Source organism: Folsomia candida, unplaced genomic scaffold (assembly GCF_002217175.1).
Source record: "Folsomia candida strain VU population unplaced genomic scaffold, ASM221717v1 Fcan01_Sc034, whole genome shotgun sequence".
Classification (NCBI taxonomy): Eukaryota; Metazoa; Arthropoda; class Collembola; order Entomobryomorpha; family Isotomidae; genus Folsomia; species Folsomia candida.
In genome coordinates this window covers 776,015-794,696 of record NW_019091226.1, presented here as the reverse complement: position 1 = coordinate 794,696, position 18,682 = coordinate 776,015, and the positions used below count along the sequence as shown (strand labels likewise).

Below are 18,682 nucleotides of genomic sequence, written 5' to 3'. Positions count from 1 at the left end.
TAATTTGACCGAGACGCGCGAATTGTAGACGGTTTTCCATCCACAACGGCTGGTTTCCAAAATCCCGTGACATTTCGAATTTTAGCGCCAATTACAAAATTTGAAAATATGTGTCTTCAAAATGACATTTTATTTATTAAAAATCTAATTATAAAATTTGAATTACGCAGAATCTTTACTAGTTTTTTATAATCTAACAAGATTATAAATTTATGGAAACTTGAATACACATTTCTATCAAATATTCCAACTGGATTTTTACCAAATCAAGTAAATTATTTAGATTAAACGTGTTTTCAAATTTTTATATCTGGCGCCAAAATTCGAAAATATACGGAATTTAAAAAATTCTCGGGTAAGGGTGGAAGCCGGTTTAAAATTCGCACATCTCCCGCTCAAATTAGCGCATTTAGACAAACCAAAATATAAATAAGTACCAGCTAAATTTTCGTGCTAAACAAAATAAAATAGGTCCATGTACACAAATCAGAGTTTTACATGTGAAAGCAGTGCATTGTTACGAAAACAGATACCTTACTCGCAACAATACCAATTTTTACCCCGTTGACGACGAAATCGTCGTAAGCTTAACGACATTACGTAACATGTCTGGCCGCACTGTCAAAAATTTGGTGAAATATTTTCCCGTGTTGGGATAGATTTGGGAATAATTTCGTACCAGATTCATTGCAACGACATATTTTTTAAAATGATTCTCACCAGCGGAGATACATAAATATGTACTATGCAATTCTATCCCGTTGTAACTCTACAATAATAAGTTGTCTTCTGAGGGTAAGAGATTGTCTCCTGTGTCGGTAATATTTTTATTACCAGAGCATTGAAATTTGTGGCTCAGGAGGATTTACCCTATGTAAATATATTTATGTATGTATATATGTGACCCTTCAGTAATAAATAATTACCGAAGCGGTGGAATTGCATAGTATCTAGCTCTGCGGGCAACAATCGCATCAACAAATTGTTGAGACTATACGATACGGTAATACCCTTTATTACTGAAGTTATACATATTTACATATGTATGTATACACGAGTCTCTTGTATAAATATGTATGCTCCGGTCGTTAAGATGCAATATCATTTTTCTAAGAGTGCACTCACTAATTTCTCCGAAAATAATTGCATATTTATACATTCTCCCTAGTCTGGTACCAATCGCTTCATTACTTATTTACTGAACTCCAACCCAGCCAATAGTTTACTATTTGGTATAAAATACGATTGGTTTAAACCAATCGTACATATTTTATTTTTCCATCCATCCTTACTCATCAATTTTATATACATCATAAAATACGTGACGTGTAGAAGCGCATGTGCATACTCGTGACAAATATTTACATGTAGCCATTTTAACCTTTGACATATTTATAATCCGGTATTTTTACGCAGCGACTTACGTAACCTTGTCCTCCCAAAAAGACGGGATTTATCTACTAAATAAAATACTCGCAGTTATTACCGACGAATGATTGATTCTCATATCTCCTACCTACCTACGTGAGCATATACAGTCTCATATTATTTATTAAGCCAAAGCACTCTTAAAAATAATGCTACTCTTTTGAGAAGTAAAGGCACACTGAATTCTAAATTGAGTATGCATACTAAACCCACAGAAACATGAGCTTGATAAAAAGTAAAGTTTACTCTGGAGTTTGTAAATACACAAGAACTTATTAGAGTGAAATTCATTTGTAAAAGGCTCCCATTATTTTTAAGAGTGTACATGTCTACGCAGATGGATATCTTTTTCTAGAAATTGACTAAAACTCGTGAAATAAATTCCAAATGAGAACTTGCCTCCACCGGAGTAGAAATAAAAAATGTTCAACTTTTCAAATTTCGTCCCTTTAATCGTCATGGTACTGAGATTCCCCACACTTATCGAATCGACCGAAAAACTTGGCCACTTTGTGTCAAATCTCGTCACAAATTCGCCTCAGCTCTCAAAATGTTCTGTACTCCTGGTTACCCCGTTCGATCAGAATATGTTTGATCTGTCCCCTCTGCTTTACCATCTATCATCCCGTGTAATTCCCTCATTCCATGGGGGACTGGTGGCCATAAATGGGTCTGACGGGGACACAATTTTTGGACCACTAAAATTCGACATCTATTTCAAGCGGAGGCAAAATTACTGCTCAGTTATTCTGGCCTTCTTCTCGTCTGAGGCGGAGTTTGACCCGTTTTACGGAAAAGTTGTGACAAGTCTGCCCACCTTAGTGAAGAAAGATGAAGATTTTTTCGTCCTGGTGGGAAATTCAGGGTCTGTGGTGGAGAGGGCGTTGAGTTCGGAAAATTTGGGTGAAAGAATAAAGCATCGTGCGGGGTTGGTGGTGGGGTTGGAATTTATTGAGGGACGAACAAGATCTTGCTTCCGGTGTGGGGCTGGCTTGGGGATTGAGAGGTTTCTTATTTGGGGAACGGACCGAGTAGAGCTGGGCGGAAGTGGGGATGAATCACTAGCTAAGGTAGCAAATTGAGAACATGAATCAATTGACATATCAGACATCGGTTTACGGCACCGTGCATATAACCCCATGGTGAGGATTCTATCAACTTTTCGAGTCAGTTGGGTCACTCACCCTGCCCCCACCGAGGTAACGGGGTGTGATCGGGACGTGAGATTTTTACTGAAATTGATTCTGCAGATGGATTTACGTGTTCCTGCGCTGTTGTAGGAATGGTTATTAGGGTACCGTCAGACTCCGTGCTACGACTTATGTATTTCCTCTACGCGTACCGTACATATCTGTTCTCTTGCCTTTCAGGCCCTGCTATTCAACCCGGTCCGAAACATGAACTCTGCCGTTCTCTCGGTGAGCAGCCCCCTCTCGACGCGCTGGGTGTACGAGATGGGTTACACCCCATCCGGGCATTTTGGCCCACTTCGAGGTTACTACAAACTGGTCCTCAACCTGTTGGAGGACACTCTCAACTTTACCTCGTCTCACTTTCCCTCCACGGGCGGCGGGACGGGGGGTGAACGGGTCGACATGGGTCGGCACTGTGGGCGACGTGCTCTACGGGAAGGCAGACATTGGACACGTTACGGCAGAAACGTGGACGAGATCACGTGTCGTCGCGCACAGTTATGCAATCTCACACGAATGGCTGACTTTCTCGACGGGTTTGCCACAACCCTTTTTTACTTGGCGTTCGGTGTACCGTCCATTGGCGAACGAGGTGTGGTATTGCGTCGGAGGATCGCTGGTCGTAGGGTGGGGGACATTCTTCTTTTTCGCCAACTGGTCAGGAAGGCAGCCCACAGGGAAGTCATGTGTCATGGGGTTTTGAGTACGGAAATCAAAATTATTAATTCTGAATCTACTATCCACAGAGTTGAATATTTAGGTAGAGGTACTTACCTTTAAGGAGTACTTATAGGCATTTATGTTAGCCAGTTTCTTAAACACCACAAAACATCTAAATTTCACTAGTATTACACTTCTAAATGTCAACTTCTATTAAATTTGCCGCCTTGCAAAATTTTTAACGCCTTCTAGATTATACAGAAATATCCATCTGGCCAAATTTTCTCGGAGTAACTCCCTCTATGATTTCTGCTTTCCTGGTGTTACAGAAAACTGATTGAATACGTCGTGGGAACTTTGTTAGAACAAGATCCCACTTCCCCGCCGAATTCTGCCAGATCGTCTGTAGCCCTACGGACCTTCACTGTCTTTTGGCTTTTGTACGGTCTCCTCATCGCGACCGCGTATCGCTCCAAACTCGTCACGTTTCTGGCCTTTCCGAATGTTGAACAACCGCCAGAAACTTTTGAAGAGTTGGCGAATTCCGACTATGAAATCGGGCTGCAGTACATTAAGGGTGCGGCGTACCAAGTTCTGAAGCATTCAAAAAATCCCACGTACTCGAAAATCTTTAAACGAATGAGTCTCGAGGAGAACGACGTCAACTGTTTTTTAGTCGCTGGTAATCAACCTTTTTCACGTGATAAACTCTTAGAAATCAGAATAATCTAATGATAGGCAGTTTCTGTTTGTGGTTCTACCAAAGTAGCAGTATTGATTAGTAACACCATCTAGTAATACATACATTGCTGTATTAAAGTTTTACCATGTCGATTGCGAACAGGGTATTCCGACCTGGGTTTTAATGGGTTGGGTTTTATTGGGTTTTAATGGGTTACAAATGAATAAAACCCACTGGGTTTTACCATGTTAAGTGGGTTTTATTTGGGTTTTAATGGGTTTTATTGGGTTTTAATTGAGTTTTACCTTAAAACTACATTCTAAAAGTTAAACAGATCTCCTATACGTTAGAAGACGTTATCTCAATTCATTCTAAAGCAGTTTATTTCATTACTATTCTAATGTATGGAAATTCGGAGCAAATCAACAATTGACTCCATTCTTTAGCATCACAGATTTCAAGTGTTATATAAAACCCATTAAAACCCAAATAAAACCCAATTAACATGGTAAAACCCATTAAAACCCATGGGTTTTATAATTCTTGATTAAAACCCTGGGTTTTTCCGAACCCTGATTGCGAATCCATCAGTATGTATGGACTGATGTCATTTGATACCAAAGCTCGGTATTAATTAATACTGAAAAATTAATGTTTAAAGCCTAGTACTCAGGACGGTATTTTCCCGCAAAACGGAGGATTCTGGAAAACTTAACATCCTCCCCTATTGGTAATTGTTTTAGAGTGGTAAAATATCATTACCACAACAACTCCATATTTCATGACTCTACGGTAATCCCCGTTATTACCATGCCGGTGAAGTCATATTTCCACTCGGGACGTGATGATTCATTACCACCTTGCTAACAGTTTTTCACATGAAAAATCCGTCCTGAGTATTAGGCTTACATAAATGACAGATTCTAACAGTGTAATTTTATTTAAAAATACGTGAATCATTCTAAGGATTATGTCCCCACTCGCAGTTAAGTCCAGATTCGCCTGCATTTCTTGGGAGTCCATCGCGGATTTTGTCACACATCGCAATCTTAGCGACGCTCACGGTCAAAGTCCTATCCTCAAGTCACCCTCGTCCACGCTGAACACCAACGCGGGCCTCGTCACGGCAAAGCGGGCCGTATTTAAGGGAGAAATTGACAACGTGTTGCGATGGGCGACGGACACCGGGATCATCACGAAACTGAGGAGGCTGGATTTTCAAGATATTCGAACTCAGAGACACGCCTGGCTTCAGTTGAGCGAGGGGAATAAAAGTGTCTAGTCGATGGGAGGCGAACACAACCCTGATGAAGACGATGCGCTAAAATTGTCTCATTTTTCTGGATGTGCGTACCTATTTTTTGGGGGAATTCTAGTCGCAGGAATCTCTTTCTGGGCAGAACTCGTTGTCAACTTTCATACTGGGAAAAAGAGTCGGTGCTGTTTATGATCTTAAAGTTCCTTTTCAAAATTTTCGGGATTTCGGTATACCAATATTTCAGTGTGCACATTACAAAATAGTCTTTCCTCACAAATGCACCCTGGTCACTAAGTTCGAATCCTCTATCGGGCCAACCGATTTGATTAGTGCCGGCAGGTTTTGGTGTAGGTGAAATTCCGAATACTGCGAAAAAGACCTTTTGAGCGTTAGTGATACCGTCAGGTTTCCCGTCGTTATCACCTAGAAATAAATAAGATTGAACAATTTTTGTGTGTGCAGGAAACATTTTATTCATATTTAACTAAAATCCTATTGTCTAGTAGTTAAGTCTAAAGGTCCGTCCAAATCGAAGAGATTGTGACACTCGATTTTCATTTCATTCAACACTTTCAAAAACTCGCCAAACTGACTTCTGTTCATTGAAATGAACTCAAAAAGCGAATTTCCGCCAATGGTGATGGTAATTTCTTCACCGATTGTCGTACATTGCAAGTAAGACTTTCCTCCGAACCCCTTATTAAACACGATACAACCATTTAGCAAATGATCTGGAAAAAGGTGGTCCATAAGATCTGCATTTACAAATATTAACTAATTATTCTAATCCTTTACAAAGTTTTTAATATTTGAGCGGAGCAGTTTGTGTAGGAAGTTGGGTTTCATAAATTTTCGGTATTTCGTTCAAAAAATTAAGTAATTCATGTAAATAGTGCCCTCGGAATCTCACATGATTATTATAGTATTCTGTACATCTGTAACCGCAAAGCTTAATGTCTAAAACGATATTATTGCCTAAGGTGTACCACTCAATCGAGTGATCATCAATTCTAGCGCTCAACCTTGGCTTGAAAAATGGCTTTGGCATAATTTTGCTCATACCACAAACTGCGGTAAGGTCTGTTCCATGAGCCCCTTCGTTGTCGGATGATGATGCCGACGATGAAGATGTTCCAGACGATGAAAATTCAACACCTACATATGAATATACGATCCTTAGCCAAGCAATGATTCGGAAAAATTCTTCCTATGAAAAACATGAGTACCTGATGCTAACGGAGCTTGTGAAGATTTTTCGATTTTCCTTCTTTTACAGATGAACTTTTTGAGTTTCTGAGCAGTCGACGGTTTACTCGAAGAACCGGCTTTCCCATCCAGATCGGGCTTACCACGCTTGGGTCGCTCATTTGCAGAAACAGGCGCATCTTCAGGCACTTGTTCAGATGTAATTTTTTCGTCGTCTGAGGCTAAGTCCTTCAGATTGTTTTCCATCTTATAGACTTGTGAATAGGTTCGAACTCAGCGAACAAATGCGGATAATACTCGCAAATTTTCTCCTTAAATACTATTGCCTCTATTTATATTTTTATTCGGATATTTTTTTTATGTATTTTATGTTTATTTATAGCTGCTTATTTCATTTTCAAAACCGGTTCGGAAATGCTAATTTAAAAAAAAAATTATAAGCCTCATAATTCAGAGGTTTCCGAGAAACTTTTTCGGGAACTAATTTCAAATTTTTACGAGAGATAATTCCTCAGGATAAAATACACCTAAAATTATTTCCCCTGTATTATCACTTAACTTATATGTCACAGGTATGCTGTTTACGATTTCTCGAATTTTGAACAAGTCAGTGGTGAACGTCGAAGCGTAACCTTTCTCGAATGTTGCTTTTTGAATCTTAATTCTAAGATACTGTCCGATTCGAAATTTAGGAGTAGACGGCTTTGACTTCTGCAAATCCTCGTAACTCTTCATCCAAACATTAAATTGATTGGAAGGCTTTACATCTTTTGGTCGACAGTTTATGGACCTATGCACTGAAGAATTATAGGATTGTACAAAGTCTTGTAAATTGTCTATGTATTTCGTATCATTTGTAAATGTGAAAAACTTATTCAGACGAAGCATTAGTGTTCTATTAAATCTTTCTATCATGGCAGCTTTGAGTTCGGAATGATTATGAAACAAGTTTATTTTATTCATATCTAATATTTTGAGAAAGGCTGCACCTCTAAACTCAAGACCTCGGTCCGTTTGAAGATATTTACATTTACGACCACTGGTGTCTAAAATATCTTGAAATGCTTTTGCTACGACGGAGCAGGTTTTATTTGACAACGGTCTAACAAATGCATAACGGCTTAATACGTCGATTACGGTTAGTAAGACTTTTATACCCTTATTTTTTCTGCTAAATTTCGTAACAGTAATCAAATCACCTTGCCATAAATAGTCAATTGACGGTACAACAATCTTGCGTCTTGGAAATTTGTGACGAACGTACTTATTCCTTGTATATGTTTGGTGGCCTTGCAAAAACTCTTTCGCCTTCTGCAATGAAATATGAGCAACTTTAGAGAGTCGAAACTCATTTACACATATCCAAGGCAGTAATTAAGTCACAATTTTTTAAACAAGCATGTTGTAACGCGAACTAGTGACCTCAATTACGCTCATTGAAATTGCGCAAATTCCCATATATCCAATCCCACTTTCTTTTGCAAACATTAAGAAAATTTTAGCACCAAATTAATTTGAAAAGTTGTCACGCACTCACCTTTGTATACCTCTCTTCCTTCCAACAGGGCTGAAGTAAGGTCCTTACTTTCCTCTCGATACATTGGCAGCTCCAAATCCAAACATTTCAACCCTCCCCAACCCCCACACGCCTTCAGAATCACGCCCAACTTCATCCCAGTCTCCTTCCCCCGAACGTCCTTCCTGGTAAACGTGCACTCTTAGAAAATGCAATATCTTTTCATGAAGTAAAATGGAACGTTATGCGCTTTAAAGTAAACCTCACTTGATTCGAAGTAAAATGGTCAACTTCATTCAAAGTAATGACAAAAGTCACCAAATGTGAAGTAAAACCACTATTTTCTAAACCACAAAGTAAACTATTAGACCATTTAGAGTAAGCAAACCCCATTTAGGATATTCTTGGTCAAACCAGACGCTGACTTTTCCCTCGCTCTGATTACAACTCGCAGCTCAGCCAGTCAGTGCTGGTTAGTTAAATTGATAATTAATTAATTAGTTAGTTAACTCATAAGCAAATAATGGAGGAAACGAGGAGGTTATTGCAACAATTTGGACGGGGACGCTGAAGGGTAAGAAATTCGCATGATTTGCATAATTTATACACAAATTTAATTTACATTGCGTTTAATTTTTATTTTAATTGTCTTTAAACAGATGACGATATTACGGACGAGACTCTGTTAATAATTTCAGAAGAAAATTGTCAGGTTTTCTAGGTCATTTTAGGTCGCCTTTGGAATGCATTGTACAATTTGTGAGAACTTAGCTAGTATATCTTTGTTTTAAGTGCAAAACTAATTTTAAAACTTTAGTATAACATTTAAAAAATTTTCTTAAGTTAACAGGGTCCAGCGTTTACAAATATCCTCACTAGTGGTTCATAATAAGGGTAATTTGTAATGCAATGTTGAATGTGAAATAAAATATATTATTAAGTACTAAATACTGCGACTACGCTTAAGTAACTTTTCCTGGGGTCATCAAAGCAAGAAAGTAAAGTCATAATCAACGCGATTTAGGGTTACGGTCGTTACCCTATTGGGCGCTCAGTTACCCTGTGAATATTGTTACAGGGTAAAATGGCTTACTGTGTGGCCGAGAGAGAGCGATTCGCTATAAGTGGGGTAGTGGCACTTTGGAAGTTATATCGAGTTATATTTTACGTCATATAAAGTATGGATTTCTAAGAGTGTGACCATCTTCAACCTCACCACGTTCGGAAACGCGGTTTTCAACCCCTCCAAAAGCGTGGGATTAAGCATCTCAAAAATTGTCAAATTCTTCACACCTCCGCAAATCTTCCCCGAGGCGAAAACGGGTTGCAAAAACTCGTGCAAACCTGCCATTTTCGTGTCGAATCTGTCTAATCACCAGGGTTTTCAGTGCGGGCATTTTTTCAAAGTGTGACAAGAGTTCGTCGCACTGAAAAACGTCGACCATGGGAGCCTTATACGTTTCCAATTTGCGCATATTTTTCGGTAACCAGAATTTTCCCGGTTCCCCAGAAGGCCCTAATGAATAGGCTTTGCCAAAACGTAGGCTGACCAGTCGGCCTGAAATCGGACGAAGCATTAGTGCGCAACGAGCGATGTCGGCTGGGTCACTTTTCGTTAGTTTGATTTTTAAGGAGTTGAGAAATTTACAACTTTTTAAGTCAGGAAAGATGTCCTCTGGAAACTTTGCCTTCCTTAAATTTGGCGAGGCGTTGACCACGACTTGAATAAAACTGACGAGAGCAGGAATCCCGGTGTGCACCCCGCAATGGAATATGAGCGATTCCAACTTTGCTTTTGGTGGCAAAGGCTCGTCCAAAGTTCGTTCGAGAGTCGAAAGAAAAAATTTCAATTCTAACTCTTTCAAATTCGGACAGCAATTTTTCAAGATTTGATGGACATATTTCAAACAGTCTTCATACATAATTTCAATCGTCAAAATTCGCATGATTTCGCTGAATTTATCGCACACGTGGGTCAGCTTACAGGCGAAGTGGTACACGCGGGGGCCGGCGCTCTCCGACACCATGTAACCAGACGTGGCGTGGATCCGTTTCGCGAGTCGGTGATCTACCGAGAAACAAAAGTCGAAGAAGGAAAAGGGGTCCTGTTCTCCGTAGTGCTCGTAGTTGGACAGTTCTAACTCAAGTTTGGCCAGGGAGAGGACCATGTCGTTCCAAAATTGGCAAACTAGTCGGGCAGTTTTCAATGGGGAGGTGTCCGTATCAATGTCACTATGAATCCGTTTGAATATTTCGCTCAAAATCTGCAAGTTTGCAAATTCATTTTACTCGCCAAATTAACATTGAGCATAGTCAGGACAGAGTATTTTTCGCATGGCAATTCGTTTAGAAAAATAGCGAAGACAAAAAAATTGTGGCATGAGGGGATTCGCAAAATATGGCCAGACGGAGGATATGAGTAATCGATAAAACATAATTATTGAAAAATACCATATTTTTACATTTGGCTTGTGTGACACGCTATGTGTATTTGTATCGATATGTAAAACAAATTCTGGAGCGATTGAATTCATTGCTAATTAATTAAAATACAATTTTTTTCGAATTTCCAAAACCGGTCGGGTTGTAGATAGATAAAAAAATTACGAATCTTTTGGTGAAAGTATCATCTCGATATCTTTTTCCATAATCGAGAAATACGCTTGCCCGCTTGCAGTTTTTACGACTTTCGGCCCCTCCACCTCGGGCTTAAGGCGGATTTGAACCAAATTATGAGTACCGTTGCACTCACAAAAATCATATCTACAAATTGTGCAAATTTTTGAAGAAAATCATTTCTAAATTCCGGTTTAGACTATTGTTACTCTATCTATCCTCAATTTGCGAAGGTTGCCGTGAGTACTCTCCATTCACTCAGGATTGAACTTTTACAGAAATTGAGAATTCTGAGAAACTACGACACTGCTGACAGTCTAAAATTCCCTCAAATAATGCTGACTAGGAATTTTGATTAGTTTCTCAGAATGCTCAATTTCTTTAAAAGTTCAATCCTGAGTGGATGGAGAGTATGCCCATTGTTCAATTCATTCAAGTCTAATCCTAAATGTGTTTGGCTTACGGTCGGATTATTTAATGCGATTTCTAGCGGGGTTCGTTCCTCTAGTTGGGATTCCATTTTCCGAGAGAAATTTGTCAGGGGGTGTGAACGATCCAATTTTACTGTTTCACACATAATTTTTAACATTCATTTGTTAAGTACACTCAAAACAAAAATTTGTCGAATCAACACCGCCGGTGTCAATATATGACTTAACCGCCGTGGTTACAATTGTGATTCCGAGTGGTAATGAAATCTTTTCCGTCCGGTCATAACATTATAACTACCGGTATCAAAATCAACATAACTCGGAATCACAAATTGTGATTCACAATTGTAACCAACAGTAACCAGGCGGTTAAGTCATATATTGACACCGGCGGTGTTGATTCGACAAATTTTTGTTTTGAGTGTACCTATGTAAATAATTATATAAATATATGTATAACTTTGTACATATTTTGTAATTCAGTTTTTATTACAAGTTCAATAGCAAATATTGACGCAATTCACACATTAGTTGGAAATTTTGTATAATCAAAATGCTTAAATTAAGTTACAAACTTTTACAAATATTTGCATGGAAATGAACTTACAAATTTTTTGAACTTACTTCGATGAATAGAGGGATTCTCTTTACTTTGTAAAATTTTGTAAAATAAGTTTACAAAATGTACGGATTTTAAGAGTTACGAATGACTGCGTGAACTGCCTCGGTATTTGAAACTGTCTCTAAGTCTCACCAATAATTCAAGTAGAATAATATTCAGATTTACGGCATCAATCTATTTAAAATAACGGGAAAGAAATGTGTAAAATATTTCCATCTGCTTTTTTTCCTGTTTGAGAACAACTGTTCATTGTTAGACTTTCCTGCCCTTCATTTTATATCGACCCTTTTTTTGTGTAGCGTACCCTTTTTTGGGACCTTGCATCATGGATTTTGTGGTGAAATAGAGAAATTATAGGAGTCGATTTCAAAGGGCAAGTTATCTTTCTAATGATAAGTGCAGCATTGGTGGGCACACTGCAGGAAAAATTGTGACACTCCTTATGCACGTTCCCTTGATATTGTTCCCTTTGTTCATGAAAAGTTTTCGTGGAATGCTTTTTTTGTATTAATGATGCTTATGTATGCATCACGCATAGTTTCCATTGGTTAAACCCGATTTCTATATTATAAATTATGGATGGAGAGCAAGGCCAAGTGTACTGTGCAAATCCTTTTCGCGTCGATGTCACCGAATTTAATTTAAAAAATTGTAAATTTAATTCCTGGTGCAAGGATATATATAACATTACGATTTTTGAAATATGTGCATCTAACCCCCCTTCAAAAATGGGGGAATAAAATTTGGAAAAATGAGAAAGTCAATGCACACTCCGTACAGTAAGAATTAGACATCAACTTGTATTTGACATTCTAATTCCCACTTGAATGCGAACATTTTTATGCATCCAGAGTTTCAAAATTTGAAAATTCGCGGTTTTCCTACATACATATAAATCCTCAAAAAACTCATGGTTCCCACACTTTGCAGTCTGACAACCTAATGCCAGATTTTTCTCCTTAGAAAGACGAACATTTTAAGCTTTTGTTGTCAGACTGCAAAGTGTGGGAACCATGAGTTTTTTGGGGCCAAAGTTTCTGGGGGAGGAGCTTATTTTTGCAAGACCCGTAACAAACTATTGTCACTAATGAGAAAATGAGACATATAATTGCAATTAAAGAGCTTATTCAAATTTGTGATAAAAATTAGCCCCAAATTTAAAACTTAAGCTTTTCTGAATTTTTAATCCCCGTCAACAATTTGCAGAGAATGAGAAGTGCGACAGACCACCATACGGCACTGTCGCAACGAGAGCCAGCGGTGGTGGTGGATACCCACCAGAGTCCGAGTCTCACTCTGCTTTTTGCTAAATATGGAAACGAGTTTTGTAGTACGCTTGGTCTGGTTTTCATCGACAGGCTTATAGGCTAGTTTGGAAATAATTGCGAAACTTTAGTTTGGTCATAGTCGGGGAATTAAGATGTGAGTTAAAGTTTGCATTTAGTTAGGCCTGAAAAACGTGACGTCACGGATCGGCCGAACCCCCCCTCCCCGTATGTCACACTTTGTCACGGATGCTTCGAATCCCTCCCCCCCCCCATCCTCAGCGTGACATAATTTATGGACCACCCCATATTTTGAATCATATCAATAAAGACCGAGGGTTTCCTATTTTTCTATTTCCTAATTTTGGGTGGATGGTAAAAATTGTATTTTCCCCACTTTTCCTCCCTGGTCAATCTGGTTTTTAGCAACCATTTTTTTACTAACAATAAGGATAACGGAAACCCTGCATCGTAAATATTATCCACGCGAGAAATTTTCATGGACACAAAGAGAATGTTGGTTTTACGTGGGGCCATCCGTATATTGCTTCATTTGCGTCATCTAGAATTCTCGATTTTAGCACCCACGGACACAACGCATGCGCATGCATCAGGGGAGAAGGAATTTTAACATGGGATAGGTAGGAAGACCTCATGGATGGATGAAACAACCCACTCACTAAAATGATGACGTAATAAGTATATGGACTCTAGGTCTCATGCAAAAGGAGCTGGCATAAAGCGCATGACATATTTTTAGTGAACATGACAGTTGGAAAAGTAATTATCTTCAGTTCCATAATTAGGGATAGGGTCCCTTTTAAAATAAAATAAATTCAAATCCCATAAATATTTCGGTGGTTCATGAAAATCCACCATGCACGGTCCCAAACAAGGAGTCAGAGCCCGCGAACCAGTCAACATCTGTTCTCTAGTTCCTGCGAGGACTCTAACTGAACACATTTAGAGTTCCTAGAAAGTGTATTTGAAAACCAGCCACCGCAAAACAGATGAAAAAGTGAGATTTTGGAAGCACACACGATTTCGTGCATTTTCTGCCAAACGTGGTGGCTGCAACTCTCATACAGAGTGAGTGGTGGGTGCCATACATCCCACCACTCATATCCACATATCCTGGCATCAAAAAATTACATTTGCAGCACATAGGTGGCGTCCGCACCCCTATTTGAACATATTCTTTCCAATTTCGCCAATTTAGTAATCAGGCTCAGCTTAGTAATTTTTTTTGCAAACATTCTAAGGACGTTGGATGTTAATTTTCGTTATACTCCGAAATTATTTTTAATGCATAAATCACGAAAAATCAAAAACTAAGTAGATTATTTGGTTAATATTTTATTCAAAGCAATATAATTATGGTATTGATTACGAGTTTGTAGCTTTCGCAAAAAATAAAGTTCACAAAAAAATATATCACGGGTTTTCATGCATTTGCATTGCATTACAATTTATTAAAAATGCGAACTGAATACAAGCCTTGGATATGTGCAAGTTTTCGCAAATGAATTTTAAAGCCAAAATTTTTTTTGCGAACGTTGCCAATGATGCGAACTCGTAATGATAATCCCAGTATTTTTTCAAAATTCTGTTGTGATGCGAACATAGCATGTTATCTCGTAAATCGTAATTAATACCCTCAATGTACTTTCACTAATGTGTTAAATTACTTGACATAATAATTTAAAGACATTATTTATTTGTTTAATTTCTCTCAAACTTAGGCGTGCAAACTTTGAAAATTACGGGATGCAATGTAAAACATATAGAACAAGATCTGACAGTGTACGAGTTGGATCTCTTTAAGGAACTACTCCTCGCGATGAATGAGATGGACGAGGTCTTCATTTCCTACCTTCGGGTAAGTTATCATGATTAAATTTCTTGATAAGTCACGTTGGCTGATAAGATTTTAAGATTTGCATATTGGTCCTGATATTGTGTCCAGTTTAGTGAAGAGTCTTAGAGGAAGATATTAAAGCTGATGGTGTCAAACAACCTGACTGTCTCAAAGTTTAGGATTTTTCAAGGGAAATCGTTTTTGGAGCGACTAGTTGAAAATTTGATTTTATACTAAAATTCGACGAATACCTATCTAGACCGACTTTTACGAAAAGTTTGTAGCCATGAATTATCCAATTGTTTAATTAATGAATATATGCTTATTTATTAAAATTAAGTTTTTAGTAATTCCAGTTTAAAATTATTAAATTATGTTTGTTTTAATATATGTTTTTCTATAAAAGTTTAAATGTGAAGATTTACCCTTTTCAATATGTTATGCACAATTGATAAATTTTGAAAAATCTCAACTTCAAATAATTTATAACGACTAGTGGAATGAACAGTGTCACAATGAGCTTGTGGTGTCACATTTCGTTACCTGATGGGCAATTAGTTTATTATTACTTATTAATTATGCTTATTTGTTCTACGTAATTTGTTCATCTAGTTTATTAATGTTTAAACCCCAGAAAAAAAATACTTGAAATATTTCCTCACCCTTTTCATAGTTGCTAAATTTATGAAATGTTTACTTTGTAAATACGCTAATCGCTGAATAAATTTCGTCTTAATTTAAATTTTCTAAAATTCTATAAATTCTCGTCACACCAAGCCTGCCATATTTAATGATTAAATATGGCAGGCTTGGTGTGAAGAGACGATTAAATTTTAATCGTCTCTTCAACCAGAAAAGCAACGCACGCCACACCCAGAAGCATTAACACAATGTAAAAAACGGTCTGAATACTGCTCCCCAACTTTAATGGCGGTCCGCTCAAATCACTTGTTTCCCCTCCCCCCAGGTAATTCCCCCTCCTTGAAAAATTGTCATCTTTCTTCCCATACCGCAAAGTTAGTTGGTCCATCTCCCCATAAATTCCAGATTCTAATAATCGCACAAATTTTCTCGGTACATCGAACTCTTTCGGAACATCAAATTTCCACAAGTACGAAGTCTCCAATATTTTATCCCTGCTTATCTTTAACTTATCTGATTTTACCCATTTATTCAATTTTTCTCGATAAGGCACCAATTTTTTGGACTTTTCAATAAAAACGCTTTTTCCACAAGTCAGCAAATCTTTTTGTATTACGGTTTCAATATTTTTATGATAAGCTCTCCGCAAATTGTGCTCACCTTGCCCCAACTTAGGGAAATAGCGGTGCCTAAAATTTATAAATGTGTACAGCGCCTCATTCAAATTTGGCGGTATTATGGTTCGATACATTAAATTGGTTAACACCGAACGAAAAAATGTGTACTGGTCCATTTTTTGATAATCGATGTCATACGTGAGCGGGAACGAGTATAAAGCGAAACAATCCTTGTCAAACTTGGGGTTATCCGGGTATCCGAACGCGTCCCGGATTAATTTAATTCTACCCGCCTCGCTCGGTAACGTTTTTTGAGAACAGACCAAGTCCTGAAACGTTGTTGGCGTTACCTGGTTTAATTTCGAGTTTAAAACATCAATAGTCCCGCCGGTATAGCAGTTCGTTAAAACAACGGCGAACAGGCACCAGTGCCACGTCAGAAGCCGAAATATGCTTAAATTTTTAAGTTTTCCCGGTATTGGGTAACCCTCTTCGAACACGGACCCCAAGAAGAATATCAGCACCGGGAATTTTAAATTTCCCGCCAGTTTTAAATACAGCGAGACAATTACCGCCAAACTCGAAAGTGTCGTCCCAATCGATATCCAAACCTGGGGATGAAACGGTCTTAAATAAAACCGGAAGCTTAATTCGTATTCCGTGTAACATGTCACAAACTGATAAGCGTCCACCGTCGTTAAGACGATTTCATGGGTCGACGTGTATCGGTGGTTGGTTTGGAAACGCGGTAAATCGTACGAAACGACCGGATAAAGACATTCATCTCGGTAATAAATTACGGTTAAATTTGAATTTCCCGATTCCCTTGGAACACAAGGGAACGCCCAGACTAGCGATGCGTTCACCGATTTTACAACTTGGTACATGATATAGCGCGAAGTTTCTGAAAATCCTGTCCAATGATCATCGCCCTCCTTTCTTAGCGCTAAATAGCGATCCATATTGAGCCGCTGTCCATCAAAATGCCAATACTGTGGTGGAACGCGAAGTCTTGTGAAGGCGGCAAAAATAAATTTATGGCGCGTTTTTTCACATTGAAAGTTCTTTAAGTAAGGAAACGATAGCTGGTGGTGGAGACAAATTGTGATGTCGTAATTATCTCTTGGTAAGAACAATATTGCAAAGTTTTCCACATAGTTGAGTACCTCAGGTTCAAAATTTATGACCGGATTGTAAAACGGGTGGATATTATACGCATCGGATTTCATGGCAGAAATTTCCAATGAAAAAGAAAGAATCAAAATTATTCCAGAAATTTGTCTAGTTCGAATTTCCGACTGGGTGTATGGTGGATCTAACAATTGATTTAAATTTCCAACAAAATTGATTCCAACGAAACGAACAATTTTGCTGAAACGAACGGAGAAATTCTCGTCAAAGGTGGATTCCTTGTTTAAATAGAGTAAAACGTAACTACACGTAGACCGGGAACTTTGAACGGATCCCCAATTATTAAAGTTAGCGGTAACATTCCACATTTCTATGTAGTTGTTCCAGTTGTCATTGTAAAAATTTGGTATGGCTGATAACGTAACTGCCGCCACAAGTGGGATGGCTGTTTGATGATAATTTTCAACTTGGATCGATTGGAACGCCAAGTGCCAGTGACACCTCGAGTGGATGGGGTGGGATAAAATGATATTGTGGAGGAGGGGTGTACTCATGGCGCCAAAGTTTAAAATTTTCTTGTTTTTGGACGTGTGAAAATGATTGATTGTACTGAATGATGATAAGACAAGGAAATTTAATGCGAACAGAGAAATGTAAAACATTGCTAGATAGATACTTATATTCTTATGAAAGATCTGTATTTCGATACCTTTTTGTTTTCAGACAAATTATTGGTATGCATTTTATGTTCTAAATACTTCACGAATTATTTTTCAAACTAGATTTTTGAAAAAATCCTTCTACTGGTTCTTCTCGTTATTTACTCCGAGATAGATATTTAGCTAGGAGGTCCTATATCTACTAGAGTCATTTCCATTACAACGGGTGATATCACGACTAATATTAAGTATTGATTTAATAATAGATTGAGGAATATTATAACTAGGTAAACAACCCGGGAATTTTGGCCGAAAATTTGTTACAGGAAACCGTCTCAAAATTAGACCGTGAATAATTTATTACTCATGATTGCACGTTTTACTAGTTGCAATTTGTTTTGGGCACAAATAAACAAATACATAAATCCATATCAGAAAATTTAACATACATGCAGTATGCATCATTTTGTTATATGTAACTTTGAAAATTACAAGTTTAGTCATGAGCTAAATTATAACTTAAAATTGTGATGTATGACTTATTTTATAACTTATAAGTTATAAGTCAAGTATAATTAGAATTATAAGTTATACATATGTACATATTTACGTACGTCATAATTTTAAGTTATAAGTTTTGCGTCCATGGTATTAATACATAAATTTACAAAACATTTATGTATTTATGTATGTATGTACTTTGCATTATTCGTAAATAATTTAAGCTCGTTCAGGTTGTCATTTACGTATACATCCAGATGAAAACCAGACCAAGCGTACTACAAAACTCGTTTCCATATTTAGCAAAAAGCAGAGTGAGACTCGGACTCTGGTGGGTATCCACCACCACCGCTGGCTCTCGTTGCGACAGTGCCGTATGGTGGTCTGTCGCACTTCT

The 18,682-nt window shown here is 38.0% G+C and overlaps 2 protein-coding genes and 1 long non-coding RNA gene across 4 annotated transcripts; 1 reads left to right on the top strand and 2 right to left on the bottom strand.

Moving 5' to 3' along the window:
* Positions 1-5,335: 5,335 nt before the first annotated feature.
* LOC110860744 lies at positions 5,336-6,808 on the bottom strand. Of its 2 annotated transcripts, none has more exons than XM_035860619.1 (3): positions 6,448-6,808; positions 6,284-6,376; positions 5,336-5,644 (listed from the first exon to the last, which is right to left on the bottom strand). In XM_035860619.1, the coding sequence occupies exons 1-3, from the start codon at positions 6,671-6,673 to the stop codon at positions 5,373-5,375; spliced, it is 591 nt and encodes a 196-aa protein (XP_035716512.1). In that variant the 5' UTR covers positions 6,674-6,808; the 3' UTR covers positions 5,336-5,372. The 2 variants fall into 2 exon arrangements, with proteins under 2 accessions (XP_035716512.1, XP_021965533.1); XM_022109841.2 differs by having other exon boundaries at positions 5,407-5,976; positions 6,448-6,802.
* Positions 6,809-7,973: 1,165 nt separating this feature from the next.
* On the top strand, positions 7,974-8,883 carry LOC118439323. The gene is made up of 2 exons (XR_004837351.1): positions 7,974-8,517; positions 8,603-8,883. It is a non-coding gene; the product is annotated as an uncharacterized LOC118439323 (long non-coding RNA).
* A 155-nt stretch (positions 8,884-9,038) lies between these two features.
* Positions 9,039-11,822, bottom strand: LOC118439322. Its single transcript, XM_035860558.1, has 3 exons — positions 11,615-11,822; positions 11,023-11,123; positions 9,039-10,207 (listed from the first exon to the last, which is right to left on the bottom strand). The coding sequence occupies exons 2-3, from the start codon at positions 11,077-11,079 to the stop codon at positions 9,212-9,214; spliced, it is 1,053 nt and encodes a 350-aa protein (XP_035716451.1). The 5' UTR covers positions 11,080-11,123; positions 11,615-11,822; the 3' UTR covers positions 9,039-9,211.
* Between the last annotated feature and the right edge of the window lie 6,860 nt (positions 11,823-18,682).

Coding starts and splice junctions, on each gene's coding strand:
- LOC110860744 (XM_035860619.1), bottom strand. CDS start 6,673: ATGGAAAACAATCTGAAGGACTTAGCCTCAGACGACGAAAAAATTACA. Junction 6,377..6,447: donor ACAAGCTCCGTTAGCATCAG/GTACTCATGTTT, acceptor ATTCATATGTAG/GTGTTGAATTTTCATCGTCT. Junction 5,645..6,283: donor AGACCTTACCGCAGTTTGTG/GTATGAGCAAAA, acceptor ATTTATTTCTAG/GTGATAACGACGGGAAACCT.
- LOC118439322 (XM_035860558.1), bottom strand. CDS start 11,079: ATGGAATCCCAACTAGAGGAACGAACCCCGCTAGAAATCGCATTAAAT. Junction 10,208..11,022: donor TCGCATTAAATAATCCGACC/GTAAGCCAAACA, acceptor GCAAACTTGCAG/ATTTTGAGCGAAATATTCAA.